This window comes from Fringilla coelebs (assembly GCF_963513975.1).
Source record: "Fringilla coelebs genome assembly, chromosome: 18".
NCBI lineage: Eukaryota > Metazoa > Chordata > Aves > Passeriformes > Fringillidae > Fringilla > Fringilla coelebs.
This window is the reverse complement of record NC_140044.1, coordinates 771758-790699: the sequence shown is the minus strand read 5'-3', so window position 1 is coordinate 790699 and position 18942 is coordinate 771758. Positions and strand designations below refer to the sequence as shown.

Sequence of the window (18942 nt, the reverse complement as noted above, 5' to 3'; positions counted from 1 at the left end):
ACACACGTTCCAGGTTCACAAAAATGTGTCCCTGCTGCCTCTCCTGAACTTGGCTTTTTAATGGAACTGGGATTTTTAATCCTAGTCACAGCTTCCAGTGTAACTGCCACCATACCATGCAAATTTCTTCCCAGTTTTGGTTTCTGTGCATCTTGGCCTGGAATGTTGAGTTACAGATTTCCTGATAAAGATCCCAGCTGACAGCCAGCAATTTGGCCAATGTTCCTCAAATAAATAGGAATATAAAATCATGTTCCAAAATCTAGGCAGAAATGAGTGATTGATTCTCAAAAAAATCCCCAAACTCAAAACTAAACAAACAAGAGCTGCCTGCTGCTTGGCAATGTTGAAAATTAAATTAATACTATGTTATTTTGCTTCACTACGTAATAATTTCAGTACCTATTTTTAAATGGTTGCCTCAGCCAATAGCACACTTTAGTGCTTGATTAGCACATATTTGGCACACAGAGCACCAGGGAAAAAACACTTGCTGCACTTCTTCTCAAGCTGAACCACTCTCTGCAGATGTGAAATACACACATGACAAAGGCAGGGTTTGCCCCTGTGCAAGGGCACTGGCTGTACTGGTCCAGCTCTGCAGCTCCGGGCCCCATCCTCCTGCTGGCAGGTCCCACACAGGTCCTGGCAGGTCCCACACAGGTCCTGGCAGCTCTGGGGGCTGGCAGCTCTGTGCACACGCCGTGGGTCTGGCTGCGAGGGGCTGGGCTGCAGGAGTGCTGTCCATGGACACCTCTGTGCAGGGAATGCACTTTGCCCTGGTGCAGCCCAATAAAGCACAGCCCTGCAGGAAAACCCACGGGGTCTGTCCCAGGAGGGTACAAAGCCCAGGAGGGAGAGCTGTGGGGCCAGGGCACCACCTCAGCATCTCCAAGGAGCAGGAGCAGAGATGAGATGCTCAAACTGGAGCCTGGCTGTCACTCTGTGTCACTGGCAAGAGGCAAGTGCCTTCAAAGAGGGGCTGAGCTCCCAACTGGTGAGGAAATGAGGATTCTGACAGGTCAGTAGGATCAATCCAAGCCTTCCAGCCCAAAAGCTGGGTAAAGTGTGACAGGAGGGTACCAGGCTGTGGGAAGGGCTGTGTGGAAACTGCTGCTCACACCTGCAATCACTGATCTTGGGTGGGCACGAAGGAGGGAACTCCTTTCTGTGCCAGCTGCTGTTTGTGCAGTGCTTCAGTCAGGAAATATTAAAAATGGGAAGAGTGAGCCAGCTCCAGTGAGTGACTTCCATCATTATAACCAAAGAGCCTTTGTTTAACATTTGAACTTTCTGAGTGCTTATTCTAATTCAACCACAGAATCTTCTGAGAGCTCAGCAGTCGCTAATTAAGACCTGCAACAATTTATCTGTGGTTGATCCGTGCACTTGGCAGCTTTTGTTCCAGAGGGACCGAGCACTGTGAGTGTCAGCGCTGGGAATGTCCCCCCAGGAGCACAGGGGCCAGCCAGCTGCACACCTGGAACTCCCCTGCCCCTTCCACAGCCGGCAATGCTTCTGTGTGGCCTCATAGTTAGGGTGAAAACAAATAACCCACTTCAAAAATAAACTGCCCTAGGAAGTGTCTTTGAAAATTTTTAATGCCAAATTACAAAAACATAACAGGCAAATGTAAATAATTTCCTCTGCAATGAATGCAGGAAACAAAGAAGTGGTATAAACAACAGGGAATCGGACAGGTCTGTTTTATTTCCCTTCCTCCTCCATCTCCCCCACAGTGTGATTTAATAAATATTAATGTAAAAGAGAAGGAATAACACTTATCTATTAATTTTTCTGCCTTTATTTTCTGATCATGCCTAATTTAAAAGTGTTTTGGGGTTACATTTAGTCATATATATGGTTGTTTGAACCTTTTATTAGCCATGATTCATTCTGCATATCAGCATAGCATGGAGCTCATGCCTTCAGTGTGTGTGTGCTCCATGATGCTCAGTTATCTGCCTGCCCCAAGCTATCCAAAGGGATGGATTTGCATGGACACTGTTCCCCTGTGGAAGAGAATGCCAGGAATGACCGGTCTGTACTACCTGCCCAGGTGAGCTTCCATTCAAATAATGCACATGCCACCAAAACAATTCAGATCAAAGCTCTGCCTTTCAACAGAATTCAAATGTAAGGACTTCTAAAGCAATTTTAGCAGTTGGCTTTACAAATGAACTTATGTCAGCTGCTCTGTATGATGAGTGACTAAATTACTCCTGTATCTAATCTTATCTCACTATCTGTCTGTCTGTTTTTCAGCATTTCAGTGCCCATCACTGCATTATCCAGGCGCCACCATAAGATTAGGAAGCTCTGCAGTGACATTCTCAGCATGGTCTATTCAAAGGTCATTAGCAGAGCTTTTCATTCTGGAAAAGCCCAGAGGAGGGCACGGAAGTGAGCCACAGGAGAGGAAAAGGAAAAGGAGAAGGAAAAGGAGGCACCAAGTGCTGGAGCCTTTCTGGCTGTGCTCACACGGTGTGGATCTGCTCAGGTGGTGCTGGAGGGGCCCGGGGGCAGTGGCCCTTGTGCCGCTGCAGGGACTGTCACACTTGTTGTATGCTCCTGTCACCTCGGACTTTGGCTCACATGGCCCTGGCACTGCTGGCCCCGAGCTCCTCTCAGATGCCATTCCCATGCTGGGGCTTTATGGTTTCTGGATGCTCCAGCCTCAGAGCAGGACATTTCTCTCCAAGATCCCAAGCTGAGATCAAGCACAGCAACTCAGGAACCACCTTCTCTGAGAGGATACACCGGTTCAATTTTATTGTCCTCCCAGTGGGCGAATCCTCCCAGCCCTCTGTGTTTGGAGAAGCCAGAAAGGAAGGGTTTCAATGTACACAAAGCTGCACAGGACCATGGAATCAGGAGAGAGGACTTTGTGCTGCTCCCACTGCAGCCGTGGTGCCTCTGGGGACAGCCTGGCCCTCGTGATCTGGGGAGGTGGCACTGCCCATCCCCTGCTGCTCTGCTCCAAGCAGCTGCTGGTAAGTGAAAATGTGCCAAAGCTGTTTTTTCAGAAGCCTGGCTCAGTCCTGAGGGGCCAATGGCAGCGTGCTGACGTGCTGCTCAAACAAGCCCTGGAGCCCTTTTGCCCCTCTCGCTGCAGAGGCAGCCGGGGATTCACGCTGGGGGATAAATAGGTGGTTCCAAAGTGAGAAGGAAAGAGCCAAAGTTGGAAGCTAACCACAAAACGTGGGTGTAAACGATTACCAAAGGCTTCCAGTAACTCTGCTATCATCAGAGACTGGCTTTATGGGTATGGCCTCAAGAAGTTTCCCTCCACTTAATTAAAGAGGCAGATAAGTATCTAGGTGGAGTGTGCAGATAGGTTCTGAATGAGTTATCCACTAAGGCTGGTTCACTGCACCTATTGTTAAAGCCAGAATATAATATCAGATTAATGCATTATATTTGCCTATTATAGCACTATGTCATCATTATATGACATGTTATAATTAAAGCCCTGCATTAGAAACAAAACTATTTGGCTTGGGATAAGTTGCCTTTATGACTTCTGTGGTTATGATTTCCTCCTTTTCTTAACCCCTTAAAACTGCATAATATAGCTATTTGTAGCTGTATAAAGAAAGTTTCTAGTTTCAGATTCTAATCTCAGGTAATTCAATGTAAATAAAGTCAAAATCTGGCACATATTCTTTTCCTGTGTCAGAGTATTGGCTAGCAGAAGGAAATCCACGTTGTTTGGGTTGAGAGGATCCCAAAGATGGGCAGATTAAAGAAAAGGGTGCCCGACTCCCCATCCTTCCAGTCGTGCCTCAGCTATCCCCAGCAGCTCCTGGGTTTGTCCCATTCCCCAGGATTTCAGGAAGCTGCTTGGCAAACTCTCACTCTTCCTTTTCCTTCCTGGAACCACACAAGATAAAATTGGTTCTTAGAGCAGATTCTGGCCACAGCTGCCGGGAAGCCAGAGCTCCCAAATGCAAACTGGAGCCTGGGTGTGGGATCACAGCTTGGCTAACTGACTATGCTAATGGCCTTAATTAGCCATTTGCATATGCACGCTTCTCATTCGGTAGTTGGTGATTCATGCGGGCAAGTGCCAGCCTCAGCCCTGCTGTCAGAGTGGGGCACAGGGTGCCAGCAGTGCCCCTGTCCCCCCCAAAGAGCGAGGGCTGGCCCCAGGCAAGGCACAATTCCCGAGGTGGCCAGGCTGGGGCTGCTGCCCAGGCAGGGCAGGGCAGGGCAGGGCAGGGCAGGGCAGGGAACCTTCCTGCTGCTCTCTGGAGGCAGCTTCACCATCCAGGGTTTTGCAATGATATATAAATCTAATTGTATCTTTTCTGTCACTGACTGGAGTGTGCCCTGGTTTGGCTCAGGGATGAACACCTCAGTGAGGGTGATGACGAGGGGACGCTGCCAGCAGCCGGGGGTGACATCCCCTGTCCCCTCATCCCTCTGTGAGAGGCTGCTCTGTGCTGCAGTGCTGGCAATCCAGCCCTTTTCTTCTGATTCGTGATGACCTTTCCCCTGGACTTGCAGAGAGCTGGATTTGGCCTTGGAAATTGGCTTGTGCACCAGGAACTGTTCTGTCATTTCTGTTTCACTTGGAAATGTGCACTCTCCTGCCAGGGCAGTCTCTGCCGTGCGGGAAGGCCCCGAGTGCGAGTGCCAGATGTGTCAGATCATCAGTCTGGGGCACACACAGGCTTCTGATGGAGCTGCTGGAAACACGGTTTTAGCATTTCATCTAAAATTATCAAATTCCTGCAGCGAGAAGCAGACAAGTAAAAATAATGACATGCAAAAAATTGATTTTCACTTTTGCCTTGAACAGATATTTACCTGGCTTTTGCCACTGGCGCCGTGGCCACTGCTGAAGGGAAATTCCCCTCTCTGGTGTCCCTCGGGCAGGTAAGGCACTGAGCCCATCCCACTGGGGCTGCCCTGGCAGGGGAGATGTGCTGGGCCACTGCACCAGCAGAGTCCTGTCCAGTGCTGCTTCACTTCACAGGAGTCTGCTCTGCAGGCTCCTAAACACTACAGACCTGCTCATTTCTGGGAACATTTCCACCAGCCCCTTCAAGGTGCTTTTAGAGCCCTGTTGAGTGCTGCCTGCCAGGCAGGTGTGGGATGGCAGGGTTTCTTGTCATTGTCCCTGCAGCCACAGCCTGGCAGGGCAGGGCAGGGCTCAGGGCAGCTCAGGGAGGGCAGAGCTCCCTGCCAGGGTAGCAAAGGGAAGATGCTGTCCGGTTCTGAGGGTGATCTTAAATTCCTGGAGATTATGGGGCAGGATAAAAATATGGCCCCTGCAGAGGATTTCCTAATGAGGGACAGGCTGCTCGGTGAGGGAAAAAATTACTTTCTAATAGCATCTGCCTATTTTACATATATAATGAGCCAGACACTGTGTGGTCAAATTGCTGCCAGGGAAGGGTTTGGAGTGAGGGACAGTTGTGCCTCTGGCCTTTGCAGTAACCTGTGCTACCCTGGGAGAGAGCAGAGTGGAAAAACAGAGCAATGTCTGCACAAACCCAAGAGGTCCATTTGCCTCTTCCTTGCAGGGAGTTGTGGATCAGAAGATTGGGAAGGCCCCAGCTGAGAGCACAGCTCCTACCCCGGTGGGCAGTGTCAGAGTTGGGACAGATCTCACTTTGCCCTCCCAGGCAGGTGGCTCTCGGTTCAGCTGTGGCAAAGGGTGACCCCTGTGTTTCCTTCCCCACACCTGGTGCCAGCTGCAATGGGGGGGTCACTGCAGAGGCCGGGGTGCTGTGGGGGACTGCAGCCCCCTGCCCAGCCCTGGGGGCTCCCTGCCAAACAGGCACACCAGCACCTCAGGAGGGGTTTGCCCCTGAGCTGCCCAGCGCTGCAGAATCCTGCCCAGCCCCTGCCCGTCTGGGCAAGGTCAGGCACCCCACAGGGTCCCTGCTGTCCCCTGCTACCCCTGCTCCGTGCCGAAGCAAGGCTTTGCCTCTTAAAAAAAAAAAAAGAGAGATAGAGAAACATTTTTGCTTTGCCTGTCCCAGTAAACTGGCTCTCATGCCAGTAAAGCATTCCTAATTGGCAGGATTTAGAGACTGATCATTTCAATTTATGCCCAGAACAGGTAGGGCAGCAATGAAAGCCTCTCCCACCAACCCCACCCCTTCTCACCAGTGAGCCTCAACCCTGCCCTGGAGGGACCACCTGGAGGGCTGAGCAGGGAGTTCCCATCCGTGCAATAAAAGCCCCGGCCGGCAGTAAATAGCAAATAGCAGGCTGGGCTTATGGCTCATTAACAGCCAGTGTCCCTCTGGTCACAGAGCTCCTGCAGGGCTCCTGGCTGGCTACTGAAGTCCCCAGTCCTTTCCTAAGACCGCCTTTAAGACTTGGCAGGAAACACCAGAGTGAAATTTTCCCTTCACTTTTCCCTGAGGTCGGTGGGAAAATCATCCCCTGGCTGTTGGAAATGGTTCCCATCGCTGCCACACTTGCAGCAGCCCTCCCAGAGCCCTGGGCTGCTGGGGATGGCTTCCTGCTTCCCAGGCCCCTTCCCCACCTGCAGATTTGCCTCTTTGCCCTTTCTGCCAGTGCCTTTCCACTGTGCCAGCCTTGCTCAAGGACTGTGTCCCCAAAAGCAGGCACAGGCCTGTATGACAGGAGGGTTGAGTGCCTCATTCCCTGTTGGAACTCACCTGTTGTGGGGGCCCCATCCCTCACAAGGCAAGCTCCCCTCATTCTGGGGGAAGGCACAATCAACCCATATTTGTTATTGACAGAGGAAGAACTACCCAGGAGCATTAGATTTCCCCATAAAGTAGGAGCACCTATTCCTCTAAATAAAATGCTTTGCAAAAATAACAACTAAACCCAAGCACGGTACAAACTGGGAGCCATTAGCAAATCAGGCTTCTGCAATTGCAGGGCTAAAATCCAAAAAACATTTTCCAGTAGCCCTTAGTCTCGTTCAGATTGCCCAATGCAGGCATCACTGCTTTTCTCAGCATCTGCTTTATCAGTTGTCTTCCAGGCCAGGGAAGTCCGTGGCTCTTGGCAGCAGCTCCTGCTGATGTGCAGGGGGTTATTGCTCAAGAGCCTTTGATCAGCAGCCAGGCACTATCACTGGAGCCCTGGCTGCCAGAGCTGGCCAGCACCAAGGCTGGATGGGCTCCCTCAGTGCAGCAGGATTCCTCGGGGCTGTTGGGCAGCATCTCCTCCAGCACATCCCTGGACAGCCAGCCTTGAGCTGGCCCTGCCCGTGCCACAGCTGCCCCAGGCTCTGGGGCCGTGTCTGTGTCTGCACAGCTCTGGGCACATGCAGAGCCTGCAGCTCCTGTGCAGCCCTGCTCTGCTGTGCGCTCACTGCAGTGCAGCTGAGCTCTTCGATCACAGGCTGCATCCCACTTGTCAGATGCTTTGGTGGTTGAGGTTTTTTTCCCTGGGAAATGCAGAAATGCCAGAGCCACTGTCATCTCCTTTTGCACAGCAAGTGACAGCCAAATCAGCTCTCTCAAACTGGAAAACACATGAAATGAAGAGCTCAGAATTTGCTGGGGCATGTGCTGCAAAACTGAGCAAGGCACAAAAATTTTCCCAGAGACACCGTGATCTCAGACCCATGTATATACAGATCCATGTAAATACAGCCCATGTAAATACAGATTTATGCATTTATCATTACTCATGCCAGTAATAATAGTTCCACTGAAATCACTACAGCTACGTGTATAAAATGAAGCACATGTGTAAGATCAGGATCTAAATATGGAACAGGCAAATTCACCTGCAGCTATGGCAACTGCACCTGGAACTGCAGATGCACATACCTGCATGAGCCTCTGTTATGTTAGGGGCTGACTGATAATATAAAGATACATGAAGCACTGGTGGAAAAGGCAGGACCAGAAACCGTCTCTTTTGTTCCAAAGCTCCGTATTTATCCCTTGCATCTCAATTTCTGTCAGTGTTCCGCACTCATTACATCTGCGGCTCTGTAATTTGCTTTAAAAGGGGTTGAGGACACTGTAGCTGCACTCAGACATCAAGGCCTTCTGCCATCTCTCTTACCCCTTCAGATTTGGGGACTCAGCCCAGCAATCAGCACTATTCTTAACTTCAAGCACAGAAATGTTTTGTGCCACCCTGAGTGGTCATCAATAACTCAGCAGCAGGAGAGCAGCCCGGTGCAGAGTTTGGGTTTCTTCACAGAGCTGGCACCGAGGCTGGCTTGTGTGCTCAACTCAAGTGTTCCTGGCTAGGGGCCAGCTTGCATTCCTCTAAGCAACCAAACTCCTTGATAATGACTCCTTTTTTTGCAATTCTCCTCATCTCACTGTGCCAAGTTATCCCCCAGATATTCTGCTCCTGGTACACTGAAGTGTTAGACACGCTAAAATATCTCAGTAAGTTACATTCTTGGTTTGTTCTCTGGCCTTCTGCATTGCAGAAAGCAACAGACAGGAGCTGTATTTTACTGTTGCAGGACACCCGGGCTCAGCAGGCCTGTCAGAACCATCCACCCCGAGTTGTGTGTGGATGGCAGAGGCTGGGGAGAGGAGCACAGCTCTGTTTGTGCTGGAGCCACCGCGCCCCTTGCGCTCCGCAAAGCGGCTCCAGGCACTTTCTCTAGTTCTTGTGATTCCCTTCCTGAATTGCTGCAGCCAAGTAATTGTTTCATCATGTTGCTCTGAAATATTTTCCCATCGTGTCACCATCACATTCATCTCTCAAATGTTCATTTCTCCCCTGCTCACTTATTGGAATTCTGTCCCAAAGCATCGCGCCCAGGTGGGGAGGGGAGGGAAGGCGGCAGGGGAGGCTCGGGGGGTTTGGTGGTTTGTTGACCTGATTCCTGTCACTGTCATTTCTAGGCACCACCAGCGAGCCGCTCACCACAGCCTCAATAACTGCTGTTGCAATCCACTGGCAAAGGCACGGTATTTATAGCAAACAAACAAGTCTGGCTGCGGGTGGGGCTGGGCAGCGGAGCCTCCCGCCCCTCCCGGCCCCGGCTCCGCTCCTCCGGAGGGGCTGCGCGGAGCCTCGGGGCCGGGGCTGCCGGCTCAGCCAGCGCCTCTCCTGCCGCAGCTCCCAGGGGATATTCTGCAAACTGTATGAAACTGGCAGACCTAACTGAACCTCTGATTAAACACCTTGAGCTCTGGGAAGGTGCTTTGATAGCTATGGAATGTGTGATACAGGAATCCCAAAAACAAGGGCCAACAGGACAGGGCAAGGTGAAAACCAGATGTAGATCTCAGTCTTTCTTAATTTTTAATTAGCTGGAAATTATTATTGGAATTTATTATTATTTATTGTTATTATATGAATAATTTGAATACTCAATATATTTTGGGGGGAAAATTCATAATAAATGAGAATTAAATTTGGCACTACTTTGTGAAATTGTGGCACACAGTTGGAAGGTTTGGAATGAAATATGTCCCTGGTGTAATGCAAATCAATTATCTCAAGCAAGTGTTAACCCACTTCTCATTTTGAATTCCAGCCCCACGGTTTCCCACATCCATCCACCAGCACGTCTAGGAAAGGAGAAAAGCCTTTTCCTCAAAATGAAACATTGGAACCATTGGCCAGGTGGGGAAATGATCACAAAAGGCAGGTTGGTTTCCAGTGGAGTTTCCAATTGCCAGTAGATCAGAAGCAGCATGTTTAGGGAACCAGGGCTCTGCCAGCCCTGGGAGCTGCGGTGCCCAAGCAGCATGACTTTCATTTGACAGAGGAGCAGGATGATTTCTATTTCACAGAGGAGCAACAATTAGTACAGAAAGATGCATGAATTTTCCTGTGTCTTCTAAGAGTTACCAATGGAAAGCAGTGGGGAAAAATGGAAAAGCAGCATCACAGTGTCAGAACTGCACTGGGTTGCACATGCTTGGGCAGATAACAGTGTGATAATTGAAGAACTGCTTTCAAAACTATAATTGCATTTTTAAATATATTTTTTAACTGCTACATATGATTAATTTTGCAGAACTAAGCACTACTGAATTCAAACACCTTATAAACCAGTGCTTTGGAAAGGGCATATCAGTGCCAAGGATTTACAGACTGACTTCTACAGAGAAAAAGCTCAGCTGTTTTAGTAGCCATAAGAAAGACCTGTAGAAATTAACCAATGCTAATCATTTGAAAGGAAATATAAAAATAAAAATAAAAGCCCATATGAAATGCTGTTATAAACTTTGATAAAACTGAGAGCAGCTGTCTGTGCCTGGAGTTCTCAGCATGGTTTGCCTACCACGAACTGTCCTGAGTGGCTGCAGGAAGAGAAGCTCGGCAAGTCCTGTCCGAGGCCAACTGAGACATTCCAAGTCCTGCTCTCAGCCAGCAGAATCTTATTTGTCATGGGAAACTAAATCAATATTTGCAGCTGAGACACTGTTTGGACAGGGATTTTCCAATCTCCCCACTGCAATTAGAAAAGGTATTTGGAATCTTTTATCTACTTTAGTGCTTGGAATTTTCTCGGATTCATTTACAAGCTGTTTTTTCCAGACTAATATTTTCTAGGAAATGTTTTAATTACCCAGGTTTTTTCATATGCTGTTTTAGAGTGCAGAGTATTTCATGGCTTCCATGCATTTAATGGCACTACAAAGCTCCTACAGTGTAAGTTATGAGGGTAATACAAGATTAAGAATGAAGGATTCAGGAATTCCTAGTCTTTCATGGATTCCTTCTGAGACTACTGTAAAATTAGTGTTTTATGGCTTCATTTTCTTGTCTGTACAAAAAATCATTGCTGGGCAAGGGTCCTCCTGAGCTAGAAATCTGTCATCCTAATTGGGAGATACCTTGGAATACAGCAGTAATTTAAACATCATTCTTTAAATTGCAGCAACGCCGCCCTGGCTGTCCTGCACCGGGGCAGGCAGGGTTTAGGGATGGGGATTAGCTCCTTCATGCCTGGTAGAGCTCAATCTCCAAAACTGGACTAGTATTTAAACAGATATAAATACCTCCAGTACATCTTATCTTTCAGTCTACCCTGCCTTCAAACTCTTGTTGGAAACTTTGTTATTAAGAAAGAAAGAAAGAAAGAAAGAAAGAAAGAAAGAAAGAAAGAAAGAAAGAAAGAAAGAAAGAAAGAAAGAGAAATGTATCTGAGGACGCCTGCAGTCCTCCAGCAGTTCCGCCTTCGGCAGTGCTGGTCTCTGCCTGGGAGCGAGTGTGTGAGTTTGGGTGACATTGTGTGGCCTCCAGCACAACAAGAAAATAGGATCTAAGGATGTGGATAGGTTTCGTAATGATACAAATAGTAGAATAAACAGCCAGGGGAGGCTGGGGTAATCATCGTCACGAGGGACAGCCCAGACAAGATCTAACGTCTATCCTGCCTGCAAGAACTTGAGTCATGCTGGTGCAGGAGCGAGCTCACCCAAGAAATCTATTTTAGGGGCTCGTAAAAACAACTGAACTGCACTGTACAAATGAAAAAGCAAATGGGGCAAATCTGTGTAGGGCCAACCCTGCCCTGCTCACGGCTGCACAGCTCTGGGGCGAGCAGGGAATGAGCTGCCGGTGTCAGGGAGGGCTCCAGCTGATGGACCTGCAGGAGGCTCTGATCTTAAGAGTCAAAAAAAGCAGAGCAGTTCTTTCAGCAGAAAACATGTTTTGCTTAAAGAGACACTGGAAATAAGCAACAAGTTTCAGATCTGTCCTGCAGGCCACGGCTGTTTGTGTGGAATGTATAGGAACAAGCTCAAGGCCACTGTCTTTGTTCTGAAACCCCCTTTTGTGCTCAGCTCTCAGGGCACAGGCAGCAAAGGGGCTTCTTTCCCCAGGCACTGGGAATCTGGATCTAAAAACTTCACGCTTAAATTTGGCCAAACAGGAAAATGGAAAATGCTGACTAAGACCTGATCTTTTGCCCAACTCCCTCCACGTAACCAGCCTGAGTCTGTTCACTCCTTACAGCAGGGGATAACAGCCAGCAGCTCTGGCCAGGCTGGCCTGTCCCAGCAGCAGGCACAGCCTTGGATCTCCCCAGAACAAAGTCCTGGCCTGCCACAAACCTCCTCCTCTTCTGCCACCCCCCACTCGTCTGTCTCTTGCCCCAGCAAACACCTCTCCTCAGAGGATCTACCTGCAGCTCTTAGGAGAACGTCTCCAAGCAAAGGGAAGGGGGTGGTTCATGAGCCTCTCACCTGGTTGGGTCTCATGGGAACTTCCTGAGCAATGCCCGAAATTACCGAAATCCAACAGAAATGCTACTTTCTCATGTTTATTCCTGTAAACTACAAACATAAGAAATGCTGAATCGTAAAGAATAGAAACTCTGGAAAGAAAAAAAAAAAAACCCAAACACAAACAAAACCTCATTTCAGGCTTCCTCCCTTACTTTTTCTTCCTCCCTCCCACTTCAGACTCGGCGTTATTTGCCAAAGATTGGTCATGGTTTGGATAGCACATCTTGCTCTACACGTTCAAAACAGCATGAAGTGCAGAAAAAAACCCAACACAAACACCTCCTCCCCAAACAACACCCAAGCAGCAGCTAAAGCAAGTGATTAAAGGAAACAAAATGAGGCAACAAGAACCGGCTAAGGCTTCCAGCTCTGCTCTTTGCTGAGTTTCTCTTAGGGGTTTTGGGGTTTGGTTTTGGTTATTGGGTTGGTTTTTTTTTTCCTTTCTCTCAGAGAAAGCTAAAAGACCAACAAAAATCCCTATCCCTGATCACAGCATTGACCCAGAATCAGCTGGAATTTCAACCCTGTGTTTAATCTAACTTTAAGCATGCCTTCAAAATAAAACAAGCTACTTTTTTTAACCTACTCATAAAGTTTATTAAAATTGTTCATTAATGCTTCAAATGTAGCAAGAATGCATAGATCCCAAAATATACATATGTATTTTCTTATAGAAATAGATTATTCTTTATAATAAAAAAACTGTAGGAACATCTTTAACAGATTACTCAATCCATGACTGACAGTTACACGAGATTGCATCATGTACACAGCATTCCCAGCCATGCTTAAAGGATTGCATCACTTTGCCCTTGCTCTCCTCTCGCTCTTTTAAATAACCCAGCGCCCAGCAGAGCCCGCCCGGGCCGGGGACGGGGTCCCTCCGCGCCCCCTCCGCGCCCGCCCCGCTGCAGCCCCGGCCCCGCTCAGACCCCGCGCGGCGGCGGAGCCTTCCGCCAACATGTCGATAAAGACGAAAAAAAAAAAAAAAAAAATCCAACAACAACACAAATTAAAACCAAACCCGCCCGCCCGCCGCGGGCTCTCGCCCCCCTCGGCCCGGCCCCAGGAGCGCGGAGCGGGGCCGGCGGCTCCGCTCGCCCCGCCGCCCGGCCGGGGGTCAGCAGCGCGGCGAGGAGGCGAGCAGGGGCTCGGGCAGCTGTTTGAACAAGTTCCTGAGGGTGCTCAGCTCCCGGGAGAGCTGCTCCACCTTCTTCTGCAGCCGCTCGTTCTCGGCCGTCAGTTCCAAGACTTTATGCTGCGTCTCCAGGTTGCGCATTTTGGCTTTGTCGCGGCTCTTGCGCACCGCGATGTTGTTCCTCTCCCGGCGGAGCTTGTACTCGTCGCTGTGCTTGTCCACGCACTTCTTGGGCTTGTTCTTGCCCGCCGGGGCGGCGGAGTAGCCCCCGCCGGCGGCGGCGGACTTGGAGGACTCGGAGGGGTTGGGGGTGCCGGGGGGGCTGGAGGAGGACGAGGTGGACAGGTTCCCGCTGCTGCCGCTCGGCACCGACTGGTAACCCAGGTAGGAGCGCACGGTGCTGCCGTAGGGCGAGGACATGCCCCCCGGTCCCGGCCCCGCGCCCCCTTCTTCCTTACGGGGCCCTTTGCAAGAGTCCAGGGTCTCGAAGACCGGCTCCACTTTGGTTTCCACGATCTGGGGCGGGAAGCAGCCCGGCAGCCCCCCCGGCTTGTGGCTCTGGCTGGCGCAGGGGTGGCTGTGCCGGGCGAGGCTGATGTAGGTGTAGTCGGGCTTCTTGCTGCCGCCGCTGCCTTTATAGTCCTCGGCGAAGAGATCGGAAAGGAAATCTTGGCCGGCGCCGCTGCTGCACGGAGGCTCAAAGTTGCCCCCTGCTGCTGCCGCGGGAGGCGGCGGCTGCGACGCCAAAGGCTCCAGGTACGGGCTGAAGTCGATGGCTCGCTCGTGGTCCCCGACGGTGAGCTCGGTCATGGAGCGGCCCCCGGCCGCCCGCGGGTGCAGCTTGTTGAGAGCAGCCAGACAGTCCGCCTCGTAATAGAAATTAGCCACTTCCATGGATTTAAAGGCGGGCGGCTGGATGGGGAGGCATGCTGCGTCCCAGGCCACCAGGCGTTGCATGAAAGCAAAGGGGGATGCGGGGAGGAGGAAACGACGCAGGGGGCCCCCCCCGGCAGAGGGTCAAGCTGCCGCCGTCGGGGTGGGGGGCTCCAGACCCTGCCGCGGTCTCTGGCCTGGGCACGGCCCCGCGGCGCTGCCCGGCCGGGCTGGATCAGTCCCTGCGGCGCGCCGGGGCTTCACCGCTCCGGCAGCTGCGGCGGGGGCTGGCGCGTCTCCTCCGGACCATCTGGTTCTGGGTCCCGTGTCCTAAAGTCTCTGACTTAGGAAAGTTCCTTTCCTCAGTTATTTATAGGGGCGGTGGATCCCATAGCAACAGGCGCGTCACCGCCTGGCCGCCTGCCACTCCGCACGCTCGGCGCTGCCGGTCCCGGCCCCGGAGGAGGCTCCCGGGGCGGGTGCGCCGGTGCGGTGCGGTGCCCGCCGGGCCGCCCACAACAAACCCGGGCAGGGACGGAGGGAGGGGCCGGCTGCGGGCCCGCAGGTGCGGGAGCTCGGGGCCGGCCGGGACGGCAGCGGGCAGCGCTCAGCCCGGGGCCGCGGGGACTCGCGTGTGCCGGGCGCTGCTGCTGCCCCGTGCCCGCCCGGGCTCTGCTCGGGCACCGCAGAGCGAGGCCGTGCCCGGGGCTGGCAGCGCCGCGCGGGGCCGGGCACGGAGCGCTCTGGGTCTCCTTTCACCCTAGGGGAAATCAAGGCGGGAGAGATTTTAACAAGTTCTTCTGGCAAAGCGGGGGGAAAGCTGCGAACCAAAGACGGATCCCGTTACTCTGCGTGCCGGGCTTGCTTTGGTGAATCCCACTGGCGAGCAGAAGTGTCCACAGGGACGTGCCCAGAGCCACTTTGCGCAGTGCCGGGCTGGAGCGGGGCACTGCCCCAGCTTCCTCCTGGCGGCCGCGAGCAGCCGGAGCCCGGCCAGGGCAGCGCTGCCTCCCCAGCACTTCCAGCACCCGTGGGGGCCTGAACGTTTGTCTTGGCATATTTGCTTTGCACGATATGGTGCAACTGTCAGGGCACACACGGGAACCGGGAACAGGGAACAGGCGCTGGAGCCAAAGGAGACGGAATGGGGGTCAGAGGAGAGTGAGATTCCTGCATCAGAAGGTGGAATCCAAAAGTTTTGTGATTTGCGGGGTAAGTTTGGGAAGGAAGAAGACTGAATCCCAATGTCCGTTTTAATTAAAGACACCCACCTTGGGAATCAAACTTATATTTTCACTCTCTTACTCCCACATTTACCTGTCTACAAGCTGATGATTCATGCCCAGAATAAAGGACATTAATTTAAAACAAAACATATAATTAAAGGAAGTAGGAGTGTCCTCCCTCAGTAAAGAAGACCTAGCACTGCAGGGAAAATGACACTGCCTCTTAGAATAATGTGAAGCAATCCTGCGGTGTGGGAAATATTGTAACGTTAAGCCAGAGGAACAGGTATTGCATTATATGATTCAAACAGTCAACTGTTCTTAATGTTCAAACCTCAGAACTCTGAAAAGAGGAAGAATTCAAGAATCAGTCAGTGGATCATCAGACTTTTTCTTTCTTTCTTTCTTTCTTTTTCTTTTCACGTTTTAATAGGATTTATTTGTTTGTTTCCATAACAAAAGCTCCCTAGCAGGTTTTCAGGCTTCAAATATTTCTAGTTCCATCTTTATCTACCAAGTTAATCTTTGGTGAATGTACTAGAGGTTAAATTGGAGCTGGGCCTGGCCAGAGAGCTGGGTCTGGAGATTGTAGTTGGAGCCCATACCTTCATAAATACAAACATCTGTATGGGGTGCAAATACTGGCAAGTTGCAGTGAGCCAGGGCTTGTTCTTCTGGCTGTTTACTCCCTCATCCTGTGCCTTTATCCTGCATTCTGATCTGGCAGTTACATCCAGTGGCTGCCCTAACTGGCCCTTCCAACCGAACTCTTGAAAATCAGTCTCGTGTTTCCTACCCCCGAACCGTCCCAGGGCCCCAGAGGCAGGAGCCCTCCTGGCTGGTGACCTGCTGCAGGCACAGCTGGTCTGCCTTGGCACTGCCCCAACAGGTGTCCAGCTTGCCGTGGTCCTCAAGCTAAAGTCAAACGTTAAAGCTGCTTGGTAAAATTCCTGAACAGATCTTCAAGATGTTTTTGGAGATCTGAGTTTGCCCTTTTCAAATTTCTGCCCTATTCTCTGCTGCTCTGCAGCAGAAAGTTGTATTCCTGCCTGGGGTTAATCTTCCCTAACAAAATAAAGTCTGTGCAACTGTCATGTGAACCAGATTCTATCAGGGCTGGCGTGGCCCACACCTGCTCTCCCGGCCAGTGCTGAGTAATCCCGCAGTCACCCCGATCACGTCAGCTGGGGTGGTAATTCAGGTTGGATGCCCAGCTTGTCCCCTCCTTCCCTTCTCCCCCTCACCTCCCTGCTCTACCTGGATCTCTTTCAACTTCCTCCAGCTCACCTCAAATCCCAACATCCACTCTCATGGAGCCGACGTCCGCTCTCAGCTTCTCATGGGAACCTTGTTGGCGGGACTAACCACTTATCCAAAACCCCAGCGTTCGGCGAGCAGGTTTTGAGCTAACTCTGGTCTCTTTTAAATTATTTCTGCACTTGTCACAACAAATGCGTGGCCAGAAGTGGGGGTTTTGAAATGGGAACAGGTGCAGAGCGAGGCTCACAGCGCAGGACTGAGCCGAGCTCTGGGCACACAGGGCTCTGTCCCTGCGAGTGCCTGGCTTGGCCTTGCCAGATGTGCAGAGGCTGCTAATAATTGTCCTGGAAAAGCTCCTCAGAGGTGCTTTAGGCAGGGAGATGCAGACATTCCTGGTAAAGGGACCCAGGCACTGGCAGCAACCCTACAGCTTGTCTCCCAACAGAGCAATTTCCATTAGAAAAGCAGCACTTCTGTGAAAAGCACCTTCCTTCTAGTGATTTCATAATTTCTTTTTTTTTTTTTTTCCAGAACTATTCAGCTGAGGGAGGAGACCACAAAAGTCCCAAATTACTTAGTAGGAATATAACATTTTTGAGAAAAAAATTCTGATGCAATAGCATCCAGGTTCCTCTACATTTATGTGTGAAACAATCCATACACGGGGAGGGGAACAGGAGGAGACCAGCGTGGTGAAAAGGTGGGGGGAAGAATCTCATCCTCACTGCTCATCTCTGTCACAAATTAAACTCTGCTCTCTCTTTGTACTGTAGAAGCCTTGACTTTGCAGCTCTGGGCTCAGACCTACAGTAAAGCATTGCAGAGGAATTTTCTTCCTGGAAATTGTCTTCTTTTCCAGGATTTCTTGCAAGCTTTCCAGTTCACGCACTCCAGGTCTACAGCAGCTGCCTCTGGAATGACACCAGCTTTGGGGAGATGCTGTGAGTTTAGTGGGGATGGCTCAAACACTGAAGTGTTTATCAGAAGGTCTCTGGAGCCAGGGTCATACCCTAGAAAGAGCCTGGCTGACATTTCTGATATTTCTTGCTCAGTTTTTTCCCATTTATGATTTCCCTGGCAGTAGCTCTTGGCAGGTCAGAGCTGCATGGCACTGGAGCTGCAGTGTGGAGCAGCAGAGGGGCAGAGCAGGGGCAGCAGGGCAGGAAGGCAGTGCCAGCAGCTGAAGGCCACAGCAGTGCCTAAGATGCTGTGGGCAGTGTTGGAGGTGAGCTGGAGGAGAACAGGAGGGATCCCAGAGCAGTGTCCCTGCCAGCAAGCACAGAAGGGCTCTGGGGGTAGGAGGGGACCTTGCCTAAAAGACTGACCTAAGTAGAGCAATGTTGCAATAAAGGCTGTAAAATAGAGAAGTAACATTGAAATTTATTTCTGAGCATGTTGAGCCCTTTTTTTCCCTTCTGCCTAGCCCCAGATCTCTCTTTATTCAGCTGCACACCATATGCCAACAGCAACTCACCAGCTGTACCTGGCAGAGCACAGGTTTGAAACCACTGCTCTCCACTTGCCGTTCTCTGCTGTAAAACAACAGCCCTCACTAAATGTCAGACAGGGACAATGTCTCAGCTCAAGAGAGAGGTTGGCTCTCCTCCTGTCTGCCCCAGCTCAGTCCAGGCTGGAGACTTGGCTTCATTTTAGCACAAGAAGGGATTGCCACATGGTGCCCCGCAGCTGGAGGCTGTGCTGGCAGTCCCAGGGGTGGGTGCAGGCTGTGTCTCCTGGCCTCCCTCGCTGCTTTTGTTACAGAGCAGCGTCCTCCCCCAGAGCACTCCCTCACCCCGCTCCCGTGTGACACGGTGATGGGCTGGGACATGGTTTTTGTTGGTCTTCTGCTGATTTTCTGCTCACCTGTGACCCAGCAGGCCTGGCCTCTCAGCGCTGCGTTGCTCAATCCCCCTTTATCTCCTCGCTGCTCTTTGCCCTACTGGCCGCGCGGAGACGACACCTGGAGACTGACACCGGTGGGACAACATCAGCCAGATTCCCTCCCTGACCCGACGGAAAATTTTCCAGAGCAAATCCGAGGTCAGAGCACCCACTCTGTGGCTCTGAGAAACAAAGAAAGGAGGAAGAGTCAGAGCACACAAAGGCCCATGGAGGGGAACAGTGACAAAGCCACAATCTCCATCCTGCATGGCAGAGAAAGTCCCTGCTGGAGCTGGCTGGCTGGCAGGATGTGGGCTGTCAATCTGAGCAGGGACAGTGAGAGGTGACTCTGTGTTTTACAAGTAGCCCATTTCCTTGTGCTCCATAAAAATGGCAGAGAAGTTGC

At 51.2% G+C, this 18942-nt stretch overlaps 1 protein-coding gene across 1 annotated transcript; it reads right to left on the bottom strand.

The window, feature by feature from the left end:
- Window positions 1-11900: 11900 nt before the first annotated feature.
- On the bottom strand, window positions 11901-14499 carry CEBPB (CCAAT enhancer binding protein beta). Its single transcript, XM_084217953.1, has one exon. The coding sequence runs from the start codon at window positions 14251-14253 to the stop codon at window positions 13279-13281; it is 975 nt and encodes a 324-aa protein (XP_084074079.1). The 5' UTR covers window positions 14254-14499; the 3' UTR covers window positions 11901-13278.
- Between the last annotated feature and the right edge of the window lie 4443 nt (window positions 14500-18942).

Bases quoted from the DNA above. Each gene is read 5' to 3' on its own strand.
- CEBPB (XM_084217953.1), bottom strand. From the start codon at position 14,253: ATGCAACGCCTGGTGGCCTGGGACGCAGCATGCCTCCCCATCCAGCCG.